This window comes from Triturus cristatus, chromosome 2_2 (genome assembly GCF_964204655.1).
Source record: "Triturus cristatus chromosome 2_2, aTriCri1.1, whole genome shotgun sequence".
Taxonomy (NCBI): Eukaryota; Metazoa; Chordata; class Amphibia; order Caudata; family Salamandridae; genus Triturus; species Triturus cristatus.
Window position 1 is genome coordinate 791,723,920 of NC_140582.1, and position 19,336 is coordinate 791,743,255.

Below are 19,336 nucleotides of genomic sequence, written 5' to 3' on the forward strand. Positions count from 1 at the left end.
GGTATAGTCAGATAGGTTGACAATAATATCATTCACAACTGGTTCCTTCCCCTGCTGCGGGTTATTCGAGTTGAGTTTTAAATTTCGTGTCACTGGATTGTGGCCATAATATGTTATGATGGCCAATTCAGATTGCCGGGGATGCGGAATCTACCCATTCAAAGATGGCGCTCACTGAACTGGGTTTGTCACGTGATTCGAAGCGTGATACGTCGGTAATGGAAACTTGGTGCCGGCGGTTTCTAAATAGCGTGTACCGTATGGAGTCTTTAGCGCGGAATGAGACAAAGCTCACCACTGAGTTATTGAGCGGTAAGATCGTGGCAATTTGTTGATCGGAAAAAAATGCTAGGACTTGGTAGAACTATGGAGGCTCGTTGATAAGTGGTTGTGGGCCAATATTTCTGGTATATTTCTGGTATGAGTTGTGTTGTGAACCTTACCATTGGATTAAGAACTGGGGTGAAAGACGTAGTCATTTTTGAGTGATATATTATGCTCTGGCACACGGGATGTGTTGGAGATGAGATGCGCCCTAATATAAAGCTTTGCGTTTTTTAAAACGTTTTAAGGAGGAGAAAGGCAGCAGGACACATCACACCATTTAGGAAAATACATGGGTGGGAGAACATGATGGAATTAATTATACTCCCAAACTGTGTGATGGCGATACACATAAAGATGTGATCAATCATGTTTTTTATGTTACAGAACCTTGACAACATAAGTGTCTTTGAATGATACAGGACTACTCAGTCTAGGTAGTGCCTGTGTGACGCGGTTGGTAGCTGGTACGAGTGGCCTTGGCTATCACCGGGTAATCGGATATTTTAGTTGATTCATAATGAAAGAAATAGTGATTTAATATAATGCATATTTTTCTGTTCTGGCTATCAATGTGTTTTTGTTAAGAACCTTCCCTTGTGTTTACCCAGTCACTGGTTGTTCTCCTCAAGGGTCCAGATGAAGTGGACGACGTCCTCGTGCCCTGAAGAAATTGCCACTAGAGCTAGGCAATGAAACATGTCGGCCCAACTTTAATTGGTCTTCTAACATGCAGTATGTTTTTAATTTGAATATACCCACGAGCTGTGTATAAAGAATGGTTGCTGTGGGTCTATCTCAATTTTAATTAAACGAAGTGTGTGATGTTTTCACATATTTAGACCAAGTTCACTATCTTTCTGGACACTTGGTTGTTTACACTTTTCTTTTACAAGGTAGCAACCTATGATGATAAACGTGGTCATAACTGGTGATATTTAACCAGCAAGCTCGCTTTGGTGTTGCGCACGTGAGGTGCTACCTTGTTTTCTGCACTTTTTTCACTTTATGACACAGGGTTGTAGGTTTACACACCTGTGATTCCATGGGGTATTTTGAAAATCTTGTTTGGGAACCCAGTGACGATTGACTTTGGGTATGGTTCTGGTTTTAAGTACACGGTTATTGTGAGTTGGGACAATTCTCCCATATCTAACTAAGGGAGATTGGCGAAGAAGAAAGTGGTATCTCTCATTCCTGCTCTCAAAGTAAATCTAAAGAAGTACCGTGTGGTCAGATTGGGTCTTTTGTGCTATATTATGATTCGAGTGGGGGGGCGGCCCAATCTGTTTCCTTTCCCCCTGGAGCTCCTTCTTGTTTGACCCTGAAAATATATGGCCGATCTTCCCCCAAAGGGGACAAAAACAGCCACAAAAATCACCCCATAAAGGGGAGCGACCCTTGCCCAAGGGACCGCTCCCCAACATCCAAAAACAAAAAACAGAAATCCCTGGTGGTCTAGTGAGCCACACAAAATTTTAAAAAATCAGTCGATCTGCCCCCAGGGGGCCAGAAAAGGCCAAAATAATACTTTCCAAAGGGGAGCGACCCTTGCCCAAGGGGCCGCTCCGCAACATCCCAAAAATAAACCCAGAAATCCCTGGTGGCCTAGTGGGCCACACAAAATTTTAAAAAAATCAGTCGATCTGCCCCCCAGGGGGGCAGAAAAGGCCCCAATAATGCTCTCCAAAGGGGGGTGACCCTTGCCAAAGGGGCCGCTCCGCAACATCCCAAAAATAAACCCAGAAATCCCTGGTGGCCTAGTAGGCCACACAAAATGACAAAAAATCCACCGATCTTCCCCCCAGGGGGCAGAAACGGACAATATAATGCTCTCCAGAGGGGAGCGACCATTGCCCAAGGGGCCGCTCCTCGCAAACATATGTGGGCCCACTTTTTTTCTTTTAAATGGTCCGATCTGCTCCCCAGGGGGGCAGAAATGGCCAGAATAATGCTCCCCAAAGGAAAGCAACCTTTGCCCAAGGGGCTGCTCCCTGCAAAAATATCCCTGGTGGTCTAGTGGGGCAGAATTTTAGAAAAATATGGCCAGATCTGCACTCCGGGGGGAGGGGGGGGGGCAGAAACGGCAACAGTAATGCTCCCCAGAGGAGAGCGACTCTTGCCCATGGGGCCACTCCCCACGAATATATCCCTGGTGGTGTAGTGTAGTATGCACGATTAAAAAAAAAAAGAAAACTGCCAGATCTGCCCTAAGGGGGGCAGAAACAGCCAAAAACATTGCTCCCCAAGGGGGAGCAACTCTTGCCTAAGGTGCCGCTCCCTGCAAACAGTTAATTACTTTAAAAAATAAAAAATAAATCCCTGGTGTCTAGTGGGCATTCTGCTGCACGATCGCGCAATCGTGCAGCAGGAATGCTCAAAAGAGGCATTGGAGGATAAGAAAATCCAGTCCTTTCCCCTATGCCTCTCTTGTTTAAATCCCCCTCTCCCTAAGGAGAAACTCACCTCCTCTCTCGCGGACGCGCTAGAAGCAAATGGCTTCCAGCGCGTCTGGTTTCATGGATGACGTGGAGGGGGTGGGAGGGGACAGCGGAAGGGCTTCTGCTGCCTTCCCCGGTGGGAGCAGCATGAAGGGCGGCCCACGGAGCAGCGCCAGCGCTTCCCCCGTGGGTGGGGGTTAGGATGGCCGGGAGAAGTCCGACGCACATGCCCACCGTGATATCGGACAGCTCCCGGCCGTCCGATGAATGGAAAGGTTTAATAAAAGCATTGTAATGTCTATCAAAAATCATTGTCAATAATTTACTTTACATAAGCTACACAACACGTGCAGGCTCAGAGGGGCTGGTTCACATAGGTAATCTGAGACAAAAGTCTAACGTTACGACTTTTGGTATTCACAGAAGCCACTTACAATTTTGGGTATTCACAAAAGTCATTTACGATTCGTATCTTTACATCCACATTCGGGCTGGATTTTTCGCACCCGTGGTGGAATCTCCACACGCAGACCGGAATCTCCGCACCCGGGCCGGAATCTCCGAAATTGAACAGATAACGTTCTAGGGAAAAGAAAATGAAAAGAACAATCAAAACCACTTACCTTGCGCTCGCTGCATTGCCGAGCACAAGGTGAGAGAATAATATTTTTCTCTTTATTTTTTTTCAAATTGATAATCCCCATTCTGTCATCTGGATAAAGTTAGATATTCGTCTCATTATACCTTTGTGAATCGGGCCCATTACATGTATTCCAACAACAGTGCCAGAACTGTGAACTGAACTCTGAAATAGAGTGCATCACATGTGGCGACTGGAATCTTAACTGACAGACACACATTTCTTTGTAGGTCCAATGATGTCGTAAAGGTTCCAGGCCCCACAGTGACATCTGCTACAAGGTTGGCTGGGACATCTGGTCACGAACGACATGCTGGGTAGATGCGGGACCCTGGTAAGTAAAAGCAAGATTCATGTACCTGAAATGCTCATTCTCATAAAATGTGGATTTCATGTCCGTAGTATGTTGTATGTGTTCAACATCACTATTGTCCCTAATCACAATATTTGGCATTTTTTTTAACACATTCCATATCACACCATGGGGGCTAGTGAAAGGATTAAACCAAATGTATGGCAAGTGAGTGCTGTATGTGCATAATAGACTTTACTGTGTCATCTGAAGTGGAGTAGCCACAACTAGATTGTAAGTCAATGATCTGGAAACTCTCATTTAAAATCAAAATGTATGGAAATTGGTGTGGATGAGGGTTGCACTGATGCCAGTTAGGTTGTGTTATTTTAGGAGTGGTTTATGGGCTGCTAAGGTGGATGTAGAGGAAGTCAAACATATCTATCAGGTGGCTGAACTGGACAACGCAAATCCAGTGTAGGCGGAAAACATCCAAGTTTCTACACTTCACCACAATATGTATCTCAACTTGCCTCCTCTCCCACCATATTCCCATATATATAAGTGACAGAATAATATATGAGGTTAGGATGTGTGCTGGACATAACATCATCCATTGACAGCTAAGTTCTTGCATGATGTTGTACATGTATCATGAGAACAGAGGAAACACAAAGATTGAACAAAACAAAGGTGCGACCTCCTAGAACTAAATGGCCATGGTGACTAAATGAGGAGGGAAGCACAAATGTGCCACAATATGTACCTCACTATTAGACATACAACATATTAACTCTACAATGCAATGATATGACCAGATGAGTAAATGTGAAACTGGTCTGCATGATGAGGTATACTCCTTTATATTTGTTTACAGACAACATCATACTCGTGAAGCATGATGGACCTAACAAAGAAGGTGTAACCAAAGGTAGGTGGAGGTGTTCACCATAATTATCTACTTCCTTCAAGTATCAGTTACCTTCTCATACACGTTTGTCTACTAATGTGTTATCTCATTGACATCAGTGCTGTGTGGAGGTAACAGCTGGCAACTGCTGCTGGTTACCAGGGGCCAAGATGTAAAGTTCAGGAGGTACACATGTGGCACACTGGACAGAAATAGCAGATCAGTGATCGATGATAATGACATATACATGTTAACTTATTGCGATCATGCTGTGTACCTACATATGGCCATATATGTCTCATTTCAGCTGCTGGCAGGATACCATCAGCGCTACACACAACACCATCCCGAGGTATGCAAGACAGCCTGGCTGCAGCAGTGAAACCCACTCGCATCTGTCCATCAGGTAAGCGTGCCATGAAGTGTTTCCTAAAAGAGATTAAAAAATGCTCCAAAATATCCAAATCCCCTTCCCCATAGCATCTGTAGTTGGTGTTTAAAAAGTTATACTATTTCAGTTATGTGCATGTCATGTGTGCCTGTTAGCATATTAGTCATGCAGATCATTACTTATGGTGTCACTTCCCTCTCAAACTGCTTCTTCAGCTACACCGATGAGGAGCCAGGTTCAGCAGTTGACATCAGGGGGATCGCAAAGCAACACAGAGCTGTGGCTAGAGTTGGTGAGTTAGCTTGTGCATTGTACATCTCCATTCCACACCTCTGTGCTATGGTGTGAGCTGTCAAGTGTAGGTGTACCCAAACCAGATCACATGTGCATCATCGGTTTATGCAAAGTACAGTCGAATCAACCCTTGTGTTGCACCACATCATATACTGTCTCAATTACTTATCCTGTTGCCACCTCTGTCTTCCAGGTGATGAGGATGATGAGGAGAAGTGACCTTCCACCAGTGATGGGCGACAGGCAATCGAAAGGGAGAATCCGCTTCTCTTGCAAGCAGCAATTTCAGCTGCAAGTACTGCACAAGAGGAGGAGGAGGAGGAGGAAGTACTAGAGGAGGCTGCTGAAGTGGAGGATGATGGAGACTATCTGGCCCTTCTCACAGAGGATGACGAGTCAGATCGCCTCACCAGAACATTTGTCACACTGGCCAAGATGTGCAAGGCCACCCCCCCACCTCTCCATCCAGCAAGGTGCCTCGACACAAAAAACCCATGATTGCTGGTCCTCAACATAGCACTGACAACCCACAGCTCTCATACAACCCAACACAGAGCTCACAGCCCTCACATCGAGGACAGACCTGGTGGTTCCCCTACACACTCCTCCCTATACAGTGCATCCCAGGCATTTTCTCTACCATCTGACGTAGATACCACCCCTGGTGTGGTGCAGGTATCCCATGGGCACCAATTTCCTGTCCACAGACTATCACCTGCCACCCTACTGGTGGACCTGGAGGTCTTAGCCATGCTCGCCCCATGCAGAGGGGGCTAGCCGATGGCCATGCTGGCCAGTGGGAGGAGGACTTCTTCCAACAGCAGGCTAATGTGAGGCAGGACATTCGTGCCATAGTGGCTAGCCTGTCAGATATTTCCGAGGCACTGCAGGACAAGTGGTAAATCCCTCCGGTGGTGGACAGACTGACCCAGGTGTTGGACAGGATGTATAGATCTAGGCAAGACATGTCCAAGAAGATCAATGGCATTATAGCCATCCATAGGGAAGAGAGGGCAAGACACCATGCCTTGGCCATGAAGATGATGGAGGGCATGCTGAAACGTTTCCAAAGTCTCCCTTCAAGGTCAACGCAGGGAGGGGAGCCAACACATCTACCTGCAGCACATCACAACCACACACCTGTTCCACAAACTGCACAGGCTCGCAGTAGGAGTACACCACCACCACCCCCCTGTCCAGGCACTCCCCCTATCTACACATCCACCACCACCCCCTATCCAGGCACTCCCTCCACCTGCACATCCATCACCACCCCCTGTCAGGCACTCCCACCAACTGTACAGACACCAACAGTCCCTGTCCAGGAACTTCCGCCTGTACAAGCAGATGCACCGCACCAACCTGCACCTCGGCCACAACACAAACGCACTTATTCACTGCAATCCTCACCACCAACTTTGCGAAGTTGCAGGCACAATCCCTCCTGTTCACAGGAAGAAATATCATCATGGACATTTGTAAATAAAAGATGAATGTCCTCACAACTCAAGACTAAGTTCCGTATTATGTACTGATGTCCAAATGTTTACCCTTTTGGTGGCCTAGGGATGTGAGGATGAATGTGTGTTAGTGACGCATGTAAAGGAGTAACCCCATCAGTGCAACAAGCTATCATATGCAGAGCAAATAACTACTCCCAAGGTATATGTCCATACTTTGAACACGACATTGAGAATGAAGTTAACAAGATAGAGAAAGATTGATCCAAAAAATAAGTTTATGTAAAGAAATCCTTTTGAGAAAAATATAATATTCAGTCGTTTGGAAGGGAGAAAGGAAAGCAGATAATGTTCTTCAAATAGAACGGACTAGGGGACTTGGAGGGCAACATAAATAAGACACGTCAGGGGAACCAGTTTTTATACAAGGGGCAAAGGAAAATAATGTCCAAAACAAAGTCCAAGTCAACAGTCCTTCTGGTCATCCTCTAGCCCCACAATGTCCATATCCTTGAATCCTATGCAGGCTCCTGGCCGGCCTGGCAGGACCAGGAACAACACAGGGTTGGAATACATGAGTATGGGGGAAAATAGTGTGGGGCAACGTACAGGGGCAAACATTGAGGGTGGTTTGGGACGGATGTTGGGCTTGGACAGACAACGTGGCTGCACCCAAGGAAGTAATACTGGCAGTGAGGGTGGCCATAGATCTTGGAAGTTCCTCTCGCATCATACGGACCTCAATGCAGATCTGCAGCATGTTGCGAGAGAAAATGCCTTGCTGACCCTCACATGCCCCCATCACTTCCTGGGGTGCAGCCACAGGTGTTACAACACATGGAGGGGTTTGGATGGAACATGAGGGGTGTGGTGTCTTGGGGTCGGAGCCAATGTAAGGGTCTTCATGGCAGCCACTTGGAAGGGACTAGTGTCAGGGGATGCAGCTGGAGACCCCGATGGAATGGGAGCCTCTAGAGTCAGGGAGGGGCTGATGTAAGGCCCAGGTTGTGTTGTGGCCTGCCCGGGGACACCTCACCAATATAAAGTTGTGAATAGTCAGGGGGAGAGTTAATCTCCTCCCCCTTGGCCAGAGGTGTCCAGCTCATCACCCCCCCCCCCCCCCCCACAATGTCCTCCGCCTCCACCCGGTCCGTTTCACTTGAGGTGTGTTCTTGCTCAGTCCGGGTTGGCGCAATTCTCCTGCCTCCTGATGTACAAGGTCCCCCTTTCTCCTCCTCCTCTTCAATCGTGGAGAGAGGTCATGGGGGCCGGTGCCCCAACGATGCCCTGCTCCGACCCGGGTCCTGGTCCTCTTTGCCAGCTGAGCCCACTGAAATTGAAGACAAATCATAATGTAGTGGTTGTACACATCAAAACGGCACACATAACTTGAAAGCAAAGCTAGACCGTGAAAGTACACGAGTTGTCGAAATAAAGCTTATACATACATTATGGTAGATGTAGTCCATATTTTGCGCTCAACTCAAGAGTTGACTATAGTGTTACGGTAAATTCAGGGGAAGAAGTGCTTTGTATCCCAGACACATAGGGCCTGATTCACCAAGCTCATCACTACTCACGATGTGGGCCCCACAGTTGTGAGGGAGGCGATTCAGTTGGGAGCAAATACTCCAGATGCAATGGGTTATTTGGGGTTTTTTTAAAAATAAAAATGTGTTTCAATCGTAGTGTGGACTGTCATTGATTGGAATGTCATAAAGTGGAGTGTAGTACTGTACACTGAATGAGAGTGTCGTGGAGTGGAGCATTGTAGATTAGAGTGATTGGGGAGAGGATATAGCCTTATGGCTAGTGCAGTCAAACTCGAAGCTAGGGTACCGGGTTCAAGTCTTGGCAAGGACGCTCAACCTCCTGTGATTCTGGGTAAATCACTTAATCTCCCTGTGCATAACAAAAATGAATGTGTCCTTGTGTAACGGAACTGGTGTTCATGTAAATTGCACTGATACCCGATATCTTCGGGTTTAGTTTGCGCTTTCTACAACTCTAAAAAAATAAATAAAAAAGAGTAGAGTGGAGTGACATAGCGTAAAGTGGAGTAAAGTGTTGTGATGTGTCATTGAGTGGAGTATCGTAGAGTTTATGGCTTGTTGTGCCATATAGTGGTGTGTCGAACAGTAGAGATGAATGTTGTACAGTGCAGTAACATCGACTGAGTGTCATAAAGTGGAGTGTTGTAGAGTTTGGTAGCATAGAGTGAAGATAAGATCAGTGGAGTAGAGTCAGTGTTGCTGTTTAGTGTTGTGCAGTAGAGTCTCGTACAGTGTAGTGTTGTACAGTGAACTATCATTACTTGTGAGAACACAGTGGGTGGTAGAGTGGCAAGTTATAGTTAGTGTTGTCTGGTTAGCGAGCTGAGAAGAGTGTGTAATAAGGTCTGCTACTTATAATAATTTGAAGGTAGTGAATACATTCTAAATGAAGTTATAACTATAATTTAAGAATGTATTTAATGTGTGTACTTTAAACTGGTTTGTATAGGGAAAATAGGTTTTCCTAACTAAAACTAAGCTTTAACCTTTGGTATTTTCATTGAAATTCAATGTCTTTTTAAAATTTTTAAAAACAAAATATGTTTCAAATTGTAGAGTTCAGTGTCGCAAGTTGAGAGTTGTGTAGTGTCATACAGTACAATGGAGGAGTGTTGTACAGTCTATTGTCATACACTAGAGTATTGTAGATTGGAGTACAGTAGAGTTTAGTAGTGTATCGTACATTGTTGTAATGTTATATAGTGTAGTGGCATTGTGTCTCATATAGTGGAGTTAGGTATCCTAGCCTGGATCAGCGAGTTGTACAGTGGAATGGCATGTCACACCGTAGAGTAGTCTGTCGTAGACTGTCATAGAGTGGAGTAAAGTATGTTAGTGTTGAGTAGGGTGAAGTAGAGTATCATAGAGGGGAATTTCATCAAGTGGAGTGTCGTAGAGTACAGTGGAGGAGAGTGTCATAGTGGAATGGCCTATTGTAGAGAGAAGTTGCGTGGCTTGTCGTCGAGTGTCATACCGTGTAGTACAGTGGTGTAGAGTGGATGTGCATAAAGTGGAATAGAGTGTAGAACAGTGTGGTAGACGGGAGTTGCATACAGTGACGTAGAGTGTCGGACAGGTGAACGACGTAGAGCGTAGTATAGTACTGTGTCGTAGAATGGAATAAAGTGTAATATAGTTGAGTGGAGTACACTGACGTGGGGGTAGTGTAAAGTGGAGTGAAGGGGAGTGGTGTATCATAGACTATAGTGGTGTGGAGTGCAGTAGAGTGGAGTGGCGTACCTCACAGTCGAGTAAAGTGTCATAAATTGGAAAACCATGTTGTGCAATAGTACAAGTGTGTACGGTATACTGCAGTATTGGAAACTGATATAGAGTAGAGTGGCATACAGTCTAGAAGATTTTCGTAGCGTGGAGTGGTAGTACAGAGTATGGTAAAATTAATTGACATACAGTGTTATAGAGTACAGTGGCATTGAGTGGAGTGGCATACAGTAGAGTACTGTGTCAGAGTGGAGTGGCGTACAGTAGAGTACTGTGTCAGAGTAGGATGGAGTAAAGTGGAGAGCAGTGGCATACAAATAGTTGCGTACAGTGTTGTATAGTGAGCTAGGGTATCATAGAGTGGAGTAAAGTGTTGGAGAGTAGCATACAGAGTAGTAGAGTATTGTACAGTGGAGTAGCCTAAAGTACAGTAGTGTGTGAAACGGTATAGTGGATTATTGTATAGTAGCGTAGGTTGAGGTAAAGTATCATACAGTGGAGTAGAGTGTAGTGGTGTAACGTAGTGTGGAGAAAAGTACATTAGTGTGTATTGGTGTGCGGAACAGTGTCATGGAGTGGAGTGTCCTGGTGTAGCGTAGGTAGTAAACTGATATAAATTGGAGTGGGGTCTCGTACAGCTGAGTGGAGTGCTGTGTTGTATAGTGGATTGGAGTGTTGTACTTTGGAGTATATGGACATAGAGTGAAGTATAGAGTTGGACAGTGGAGTGTACGGGGGTAGAGTAGAGTAGAGTGGAGTACAATGTCGTAGAGTGCCATGTAGGGTTGAAGACTTTTATAGAGTGGAGTTATATAGAGTGGAGGAGAGTGTTCTACAATGGAGTGGGGTGTAGTGGAGTGGCATACACTGTAGTGGGGTAGAGTGGAGTAGTATGCAGTGGAATAGCGTACAGTAGAATACTGTACAGCGTAGTGTAGAAGAATGGAGTGACATAGAGTGGAATAGTGTTGAGTGGAGTAGGGTACAGTGGATTAGCGTAGAGTGGATAGGCCTACATTGAAGTAGCATATCGTAGAGTTGAGGAAACTTATAAATTGGATTGGAGTCTCGTACAGTAGAGTGGAGTGCTGTGTTGTACAGTGTTGGAAACTGCGGTATAGTGGAGTAAAGTGTTGTACAATAGAGTATTTGGGCTTAGAGTCCAGTGCAAATTTGGACAGTGGAGAGTATGGGAATAGAGTGGAGTAGAGTCTAGTAGAGAGGCATAGAGTGTAGTAGTTTTGTGGAGTTACACAGAGAAGGGAGAAGAGTACACTGGAGTGGCATAGAGTGGAGTAGCACACAATGGAGTAGCATAAAGTGAAATAGCGCAGCGTGGAGTAGCGTAGCCTGAAGTGGCATACAGTGGAGTGGTGTAGAGTGTAATAGCATATAGTGTAATAGCGTACAGTGGTGTAAAGTGTAATATCATATAGTGTAGTAGTGTACAGTGAAGTAGTGTAGACTGGGGTAGTGTACTGTAGGGTGGAGTAGAGTGTAATAGCCTACAGTAGAGGGACAAAGATTGAAGTTGCGCACAGTGAAATACCATAGAGTGGAGTGGAGTGGCGTGGCGTTCAGTGGAGTGACGTAGAGTGGATTAGCACAGAGCAGAATAGCGTAGAGTGAAATGGCGTACAGTGGAATGGTGTAGACTGGAGTGGTGTACAGTGGAGTAGGGTAGAGTGCAATAGCGTATAGTGGAGTGGTGTACAGTGGAGTGGGGTCCAGTGGATTAGCGTTTTATGGAGTGGCGTAGAGTGTACTGGTGTAAACTGCAGTGGCGTGGAATCGCATATAGTGGAGTGTTGTCCAATAGAATAGCGTAGAATAGAGTGGGGTAGAGTGGAGTGGAATACACAGGAGTGGCTACAGTAGAATAGCATATACTGGAGTCGCATATAGTGGAGTGGCATACACTGGAGGAGTGGTGTACACTGAAGAGACATAGATTGAGTTGCATACAGTGTACTAGTGTAGAGTGGACTGGCGTAGAGTGGAGTTGTGTACCGTGTAATAGCACGGAGTGGCATAGAGTGGAGTATTGTACAGTGGAGTGGCGTAGAGTGTAGTACTGTTTAGTGGAATGGTGTATAATGACGTAGCTTATATTGGAGTGGCGTGTAATGAGTAGAGTATAATGGAGGATGTTCAGTGGCTAAGTGTAGAGTGTAGTAGCATACAGTGGAGTGGCATGCATTGGAGTGCGATCCAATCGAATAGCGTAGAATGAGGTGATGTAGAGTGGAGTGCCATGCACTGGAGCGATGTAGCGTAGAGTGACATACTGTGGAATAGCGTACAAAGGAATAGATTGAAGTGGCGTATAGTGGAATGATGTAGAGTGGAATAGTGTATAGTGGAGTTGCATACAGTGGAGTGACGTAGACTGGAGTGGCATAGAGTGGAGGTGCTTACATTGAAGAGGCGCAGACTGGAGTGGCTTGGAGTGGAATAGCTTATAGTGGAGTGGCAACAGTGGCATGGCGTATGGATATGGATGTGAAATTTAGCAGCAATGTAGATTATGCTGTGTAGACTAATCCAAAACAGAGAATTGTGCTGGCTTGTGTTTCTCCAGATTTACCAAATAATGTAGGGCCATGCATGGTGGCCTTGCGTTCCATTGTAAATCTGACATAAGTATTGTATTGCCCATGGTACGCCATGTGGGTACTGCAATTTAATAATACACCTAGACCTTAATTATATTTTAGGCCGCGGTATGCCGTAATAACTTTGCAGTGTACCGAGATACATGGCAATGACAAACCAGTATACAATTGCATAAGGGCTGTTTTCAGAGAATGAAAAGGCAGCCATATTGTTTTTACTACTTTTGACTGGGTTCAGTGTTAGAGCCTTAGATATAGGTAAGTAGTAAGTCCCTGCCTATTACCGCTTTACTAAAGTGGTAATGAGCAGAGAAATGTATTTATATTTGTTCGGATATATTTTTAAATAATTTTACGGCCATGTACCGCATTAGTCTCACAACATTTTGTGAAATTCAGCGAAAGTACCATGGTGATGGATATCACAGAACTTAAATGCTTTATAACTTAAAAATACTTACCCTACTTAACTGCAGCACCCACAAAGCATAATCTCTGCACCTAATGTATAATCCTGCCAAATTTCATGTAAATCTGTTCAGCTGTTTTCGTGCTACATCAAATAAATAGTGTAAGGAAAATGCATTGGTGGAAAAATGCGTTTCAAGACCCCCTTTTATTTTTGCACCCCATTAAAGATTCACCACAAAAATGTACATAATCTCAAAATGTAGAAAATGCTATAGGTCTGGAAAGTTTTGTGGTGATTCATCAAACAGGTGGAAAGTTAATAGGGTGCTAATATTTGAGAAATGCCTATCTTTAGGAATACTGACTATAACTACAGTGGCAATCAGATTGAATGTGATTTCTTTCTTTTTATCTGTTGTATTTGTTATGTATTTGTTTATTGGTTTACAAAATCGTGACCATAAATGGGTCTTTTAGTTGTTCATGCAATAATTCTGAAACTTACATACGCAGTCTAGTTTATTTGTTGGACTTCTTTGCTACTTTTAGTATGAGTGTGCTACATACGAAGCCCAAAGTGAATGAAAGCCAATCATTGTTGTTTTTTTTTTTTTAATTGACATGTTTTTATTAGGGTTTTTTCATGGAATGCATTACAAGTAATAATCATCAGTATTATCATAAGTTCTTGTACTACGGCACAGCATAACATTAGGGATCTATAGGGAAGTTAGCGTGTGTATGTGCTGTAGTCCGTCAGTGGCTCATATCTCCCGTGGTGTCTTGAGAGACTCGTCTTCCCAGTGGTCGGCTCCGTCTGGCCCCCATGTATGCCGACCTAGTCGTGCCTACATTTTCGGCCTCGGTCGGGGGACGGTTGCCCCTTCCTATCGAGGTCCGAGCTGCGGTCCCCTCCTTCCTGGATTCCCTGTCATGTCATGTAACTACAAACAACGGTGTTGAAACCGCTAACTGGGGCTCTTGCTGCCTACGGGGCGGCTTGAACAGGGCCCTTGGGTAGGGGAGGGGTCTCGTAACTGGGTAGAGTAGGGGAGGGAGGGAGGTGATGGGGAAAGCATGGGGGGAAGAGGGAGTGCGGGGTCGGCAGACGAGAGAATCTCGTGGTAGATTGGGTATGGACCGGTGGTAGGTGTGTGTGGCGTGTCCCGGGTATCCCTGGGTGGGGGGGAGGCGGGTCCGCTACCTGACATTAGGCGGGGGGGTCGGGTTCATACGTGCTCTCGCGTCTAGGCATGTTGTCTGCCTTATGGGTCGCCTGTGTCTCTTGTCGTATCGGGCCGCCGGGGGGGGCCACTGGGGCGTGGGGGGCGGAATGTGTTAGGTCTAGGGTTTCCCCCAGCCAATCATTGTTGTTATTAAGATTATTATTTTCTTCCTAGCGGCTAATTATCATGGCCTCCATATAGTAGTTTGTGTAGCTCACTGCTAGGTCTCCTTTCCATTTTGTTGTACAGAAGTACATTAGGAAGATGGTTTTTCTTTGGCTTGTTGGCACAGTTTTATTTTGTGAGCCAGATAACTTGCCAAGAAAACCTTTGTAGATTAGGATGTAGTCTATTCCTTATAAATTTGTTAATAGGATTCCATTAGCATGTGACCATAAGCAGGTCTTTCAGTTGTTCCTGTAATAAATCTGAATATGTACAGATGCAGTCTAGTTTATTCTTTGAGCTTCCTTGTTACTATTAATTGTATTGTGCTACATATGATGACCAAAGTGAATGAAAGGCAATCATTGTTATTGTTATACAAATTGAGATTATTTTTTTTCCCTGTGGCTAATTATCTTCTCTGCTGAATAGTTAGTTTACGGGATCACTTCTTGGTCAGTTTTTCATTTTGTTGCACAGGGGTGCATAAGAAGGATGGTTTTTCTTTGCCTTGTTGGGCTGGTTTATTTTGTGAGCCAGAGAGCATGCAAAGAAAACGTATTTAGATTAAGATGCATTCTATTATTTATGTATTTGTTTATAGGTTTCCGTTAGCATGTGATGGTAAATGGGTCTTTCAGTTGTTAATGTTGTAAATCTGAAACTTTACATTTGCTGTCTAGTTTATTTTTGGGGCTTCCTTGCTACTTTTAGTATGATTACGCAACATATGAAGGCCAAAGTGAATGAAAGGCAATAATTGTTATTTTAAAAATGTCGATTTTTATTTATATTCTTAGTTATATTGTGCTACAAAATATCACTAAGTTGTTGGCCCTTAAAAATTCATACCCACTTCATAACTTCACTTGGCAATAGCAAAAAGAATCATCTACATAATTTAATGGACATTGCTGTGAAATTTCATTACAGGCCGTTCAGCCATTTTGCCACTATGTGAAATGCAGAAGTCTATGTAAAATGCATTAGATTTCAAGCGTGTTTTGGGACCCCCTTTTTCCTTTGCACCCTCTTGACTAAACACCGCAAAGCTTGCCATCCTCTGAGAATATAAGGGGTGCAACAGTTCCGTAAAGTTTTGCAGCGATTTGTCAAAGGGGTTCAAAGTTATTAAGGGTCAAAAATCCAAGAAATCCATATCTCTGGTAACCCTAACTATAATTAAAGAGTGGCTGCCGCCACTCTAATATATATATATATATATATATAAGTCCTCTAATAAAATACTGCAGTGTGTGCACACTCACTTGAGGGATGTAGGTTTGTCTGACTTGACGTGCTTATTTCCACTTGTCCTCAACTAAGTGAGGGACACTTGTCAGTTCTTCTTTTATCTGAAAAGGTTGCATCTACCTTTTGGAGCTTAGGGGATCTACCGGATGTGACCCAAGTAAGTTAGGGGGGGTAACAGGACAATGTGAAGGGCCCAAATGTGGACTTTGAGAGTGCCCACACCACTTTGTGCATGGATACTACCTTCTAGGGCACTGTCCCACAGGAGATTTACTGACACTGAAACCTCAGTGTGAGTAAACCCATTTACAACTTCAGTGCCATTTTTGTGAATTGCAAACATTTGTTTACATTCATATCTTAACCAATGGGCGCGTGTCAAATTTAATTGTCCAAATAGCTTGCGAATGAGGCCCATGTTGAGTGGAATCTCATACAGCAGCTCTGTAAGAATAGGGCTCAAGTTAGTAGGATGACTTTCATATGCAATGTAATTGAGAAAAATCAACAGAAATTACAGTGTTAAGCTATTAATAAAGGGCACACTTCATTTAAAAGGTGTTCTGTAATTGCACATAATTGCTTTTTATCCCTTGTATTTTGACTTCAAGTAGCTGTCAGTTAATGCACTGTACCTTAACACCTTATGTATGTTTATGTTTTACAGATAAGCAGAGGTACAAATGTCTGCCACAACACTAAAGCGTGGTCTGTTATGTACTTCACTGTAAGGAGTCATACGATGAGCTCCATTGGAGACAGGTACGGTTGAATTGTATTTCCTAAGATATCATTAGTTTTCCTTAGTTTGATTGAAACATGTAATAACTAGAGTGAAGATACATTTTAATTCTATTAAGGACAAAGAGGCAAGCAGTATACATTTATTTCTTCATTTTATTAACTTGACAGCCAATCCAAATTAACATTATATCCACTTGGAGAACTACTTGTCCTGCGAGTCTGTAGAAAAACAATAGCATAATTCCTGTATCCAGTAATGTCATAACAGATTTCATATCACACTCCTTAAGGAGCAGCTCTTCCTCTTTCTTCGTATGATACATTTGATCTTTTTATGGAAAATTGTATCCTCATTGGTAATCCTGCTTCTGTTCCGCTTAGGTTAAAATCAGAACAGTAATGAGATTTGTTTTATCTCATGTCAGGCATCAACAAAAGACTATTCATATGCATGTCTTGTAAACTGTAAAGAATTACATTGTCTGAATTTGAATGCACAGTCAAAAACAGTATGTAGGTTCATTCTCACCTCCATGTCCTTACTGGAATTGAAACTTTACTTCACAATAGCTAGGAAATTTTTCATTCTCTGTCAGGACCGGAAGCGTAAAGCTTACTGACTACCAAAGATTCCACTCACGTGATCAGCTTGAAATAGAACTTTTTAAGGCTCCAAAAATGGAGGTGCCAGTCCCTGCTTCAACAGTGTTCAGATGAATCCACCCTTCAGTTTCTGGTGAGGAGACTGGTCTTGAAGGCTTTCTGACGGAGATCGGAAATTGATATACCACAGGTAGTCTCATCTCCTCAGTTACATACTCATATTTCCTGCAGCAGTTAACTAAACAGCATTTAGGGTTGTTATGGAAAGCAGGATAAGAAATGCACGTTATGTTAGACTTTGTTCTCCTGGACACTGTAAAGGTAACCACATCTGAGTATACATCCTGGATGAAATATCCTACACTCTCACATCCAATACTTTTTTTGCAAAAAAATAAGCACAGCAACATGGTTTATTTCACTGACAGGTCCTTCTTGGGAAGGAACTTGTTAAACTGCTAACTGGAATGGAATCTGAGGAATGCATTTATGTCCCAAAGATCAGCAATCTCAGTTCTGGTGGGGAAGATAGTTGAATCCCACTTAAAGGTTTACAAACTAGGGGGTGTTCCCCCATAGGTGTCCTATCTGTAGACATGTGACTTGGGGCTATTTCTGATCTGGAAGCATTGACCGTCCTATATACTAGTCCTGATGCAGCCATTTCAGAGAGCAAATTCAGGATATTAAACACTTCAGTGTCCACAGGATCACAATTCCATCCCAGACACCAACAGAACAGTCTTCTCAATGCCTAGCTGTATCTTGTAATTGCGGTCTCCGACCAGGCCTTATTAAAATATATTGAAGTATTAAACAAATGTGCCAGGATATCCCATTTCCTCTGTAATGTGCCAAGCCATCATCCATAGAGAGAGTCAGGACTAATTGGTGCCAGCTCCACTGATTGTCCTTCAGAATGTTTAGATTCAGGGGAAGTAGAATTGAGATTCCCAAGAAATTTCCATAAGAACTGGAATTCATACTTTAGATCGCCAAAACAGTCACCAGTATTAAATCTACCTGTTGCCTTGTGACCTGTGCTGGCACATTTGTGACCATTGAGAAGGTAGAAAATGCATAATTCGGCATTCTCTCTCATTGTTGGATGAAGCATGTATAGCTTCTGTTAGAGGATGATCCAGCCTGCAGCACAAGACGCTCAGGAGTCGATGATTCGGGCAAGAGGCAAGGATATTTGTCTTGTACTGCCAGCATTGTTGGATTCATAGGGAGAATACTCACTGGTCCAGTTTCCAAGCAGTGGAATCTCAGAGGAGCATCAAATTACAATCCACTATTGAATTCTAGTTCTCTGGAAGGTACTTTGCAGAGACCAAACTCTTATTGCTGAGGCAGAAGTGCCAAATATCTGTGGCTAGACAGTGCCTTGAATCTTGTCCCTCCTATGCCTTTGATGTACCAGACTGCAGATACATTGCCCATTTTCATAAATACCTATGTTTCATATGTATATTTTTATTGGCTTTTTAAAAAATTTAAAGAACCATGAACAAGTGAGCAACGCACCTGCCAAGTGGTTGCTATGTATCCATAAATATCCATACACTCTGTGTATGTTCCACTTCTCTTTCAGTGTAGTACACAGAGGATCCTACCTCTAGGTCCATTTCTCTCCGGGTCTTCTCCATCCCGTTTTCCACCCTCCTTCCCTAACCCTCCCTGCCGCTGTTTTCACAGAGGTCTGTCTTTTGAGTGCTTTGTCATTCTGTTGATTATGTCACCCAAAGTTACTAAATCGTCCTCTGCTACCTCGTCTCGCATCGTAGGCCTAATATGAATTTAATTTTCTATTGCCTGTTCCATCTGATCCTTCTTCCACTGTGCCCCCACTGAGGTCCTGCCGACACCCGCTGTATAGCTATCTGGCGCGACGCCAACACGACACCCTGTGCAAACATCATAGCTTCTATCTTTGTTTGTTGGCTCTTTGGGATAATCCCCAAGAGGCACAGTTTAACCGATCCCTCCAGTGCAGATCATAGTGATTGCAGTTACGTACATTACTACCTCTCGTCAGAAGCCCACTATTTGCAGACATCCTCAAGTCACAAGCAAGGAGTCTGCCACGATGTGGCCATATCAGCCACACGCCACTGGGATCTCTGAATATATTTTAGTACGTTTCTGTGGGGTCATGTATGTCCCATGGAAGTAGCGAAAGTGTATGAGCTTGAACAGTACATACACTTGTTTGACTGGGGCACAAGCATTTCTCCAATATGTTACTGTGAAGTCATCAAGGCAGTCCCCATCCCAGCGCTCCCAGG

At 43.9% G+C, this 19,336-nt stretch overlaps 1 protein-coding gene across 9 annotated transcripts in view; it reads left to right on the forward strand.

Moving 5' to 3' along the window:
- CLOCK (clock circadian regulator) overlaps positions 1-19,336 on the forward strand; it is a 2,260,868-nt gene that overhangs the window by 568,863 nt on the left and 1,672,669 nt on the right. For 5 of the 9 annotated variants that reach the window (XM_085642074.1, XM_085642079.1, XM_085642082.1 and 2 more), the window contains 2 exons: positions 3,636-3,739; positions 16,366-16,460. In XM_085642074.1, coding sequence (XP_085498200.1) covers positions 3,716-3,739; positions 16,366-16,460 — 119 coding nt within the window. In that variant the 5' untranslated portion in view covers positions 3,636-3,715. The remainder of the gene's footprint in view (positions 1-3,635; positions 3,740-16,365; positions 16,461-19,336) is intronic. The other 4 variants (XM_085642076.1, XM_085642080.1, XM_085642077.1 and 1 more) reach the window with 1 other exon arrangement.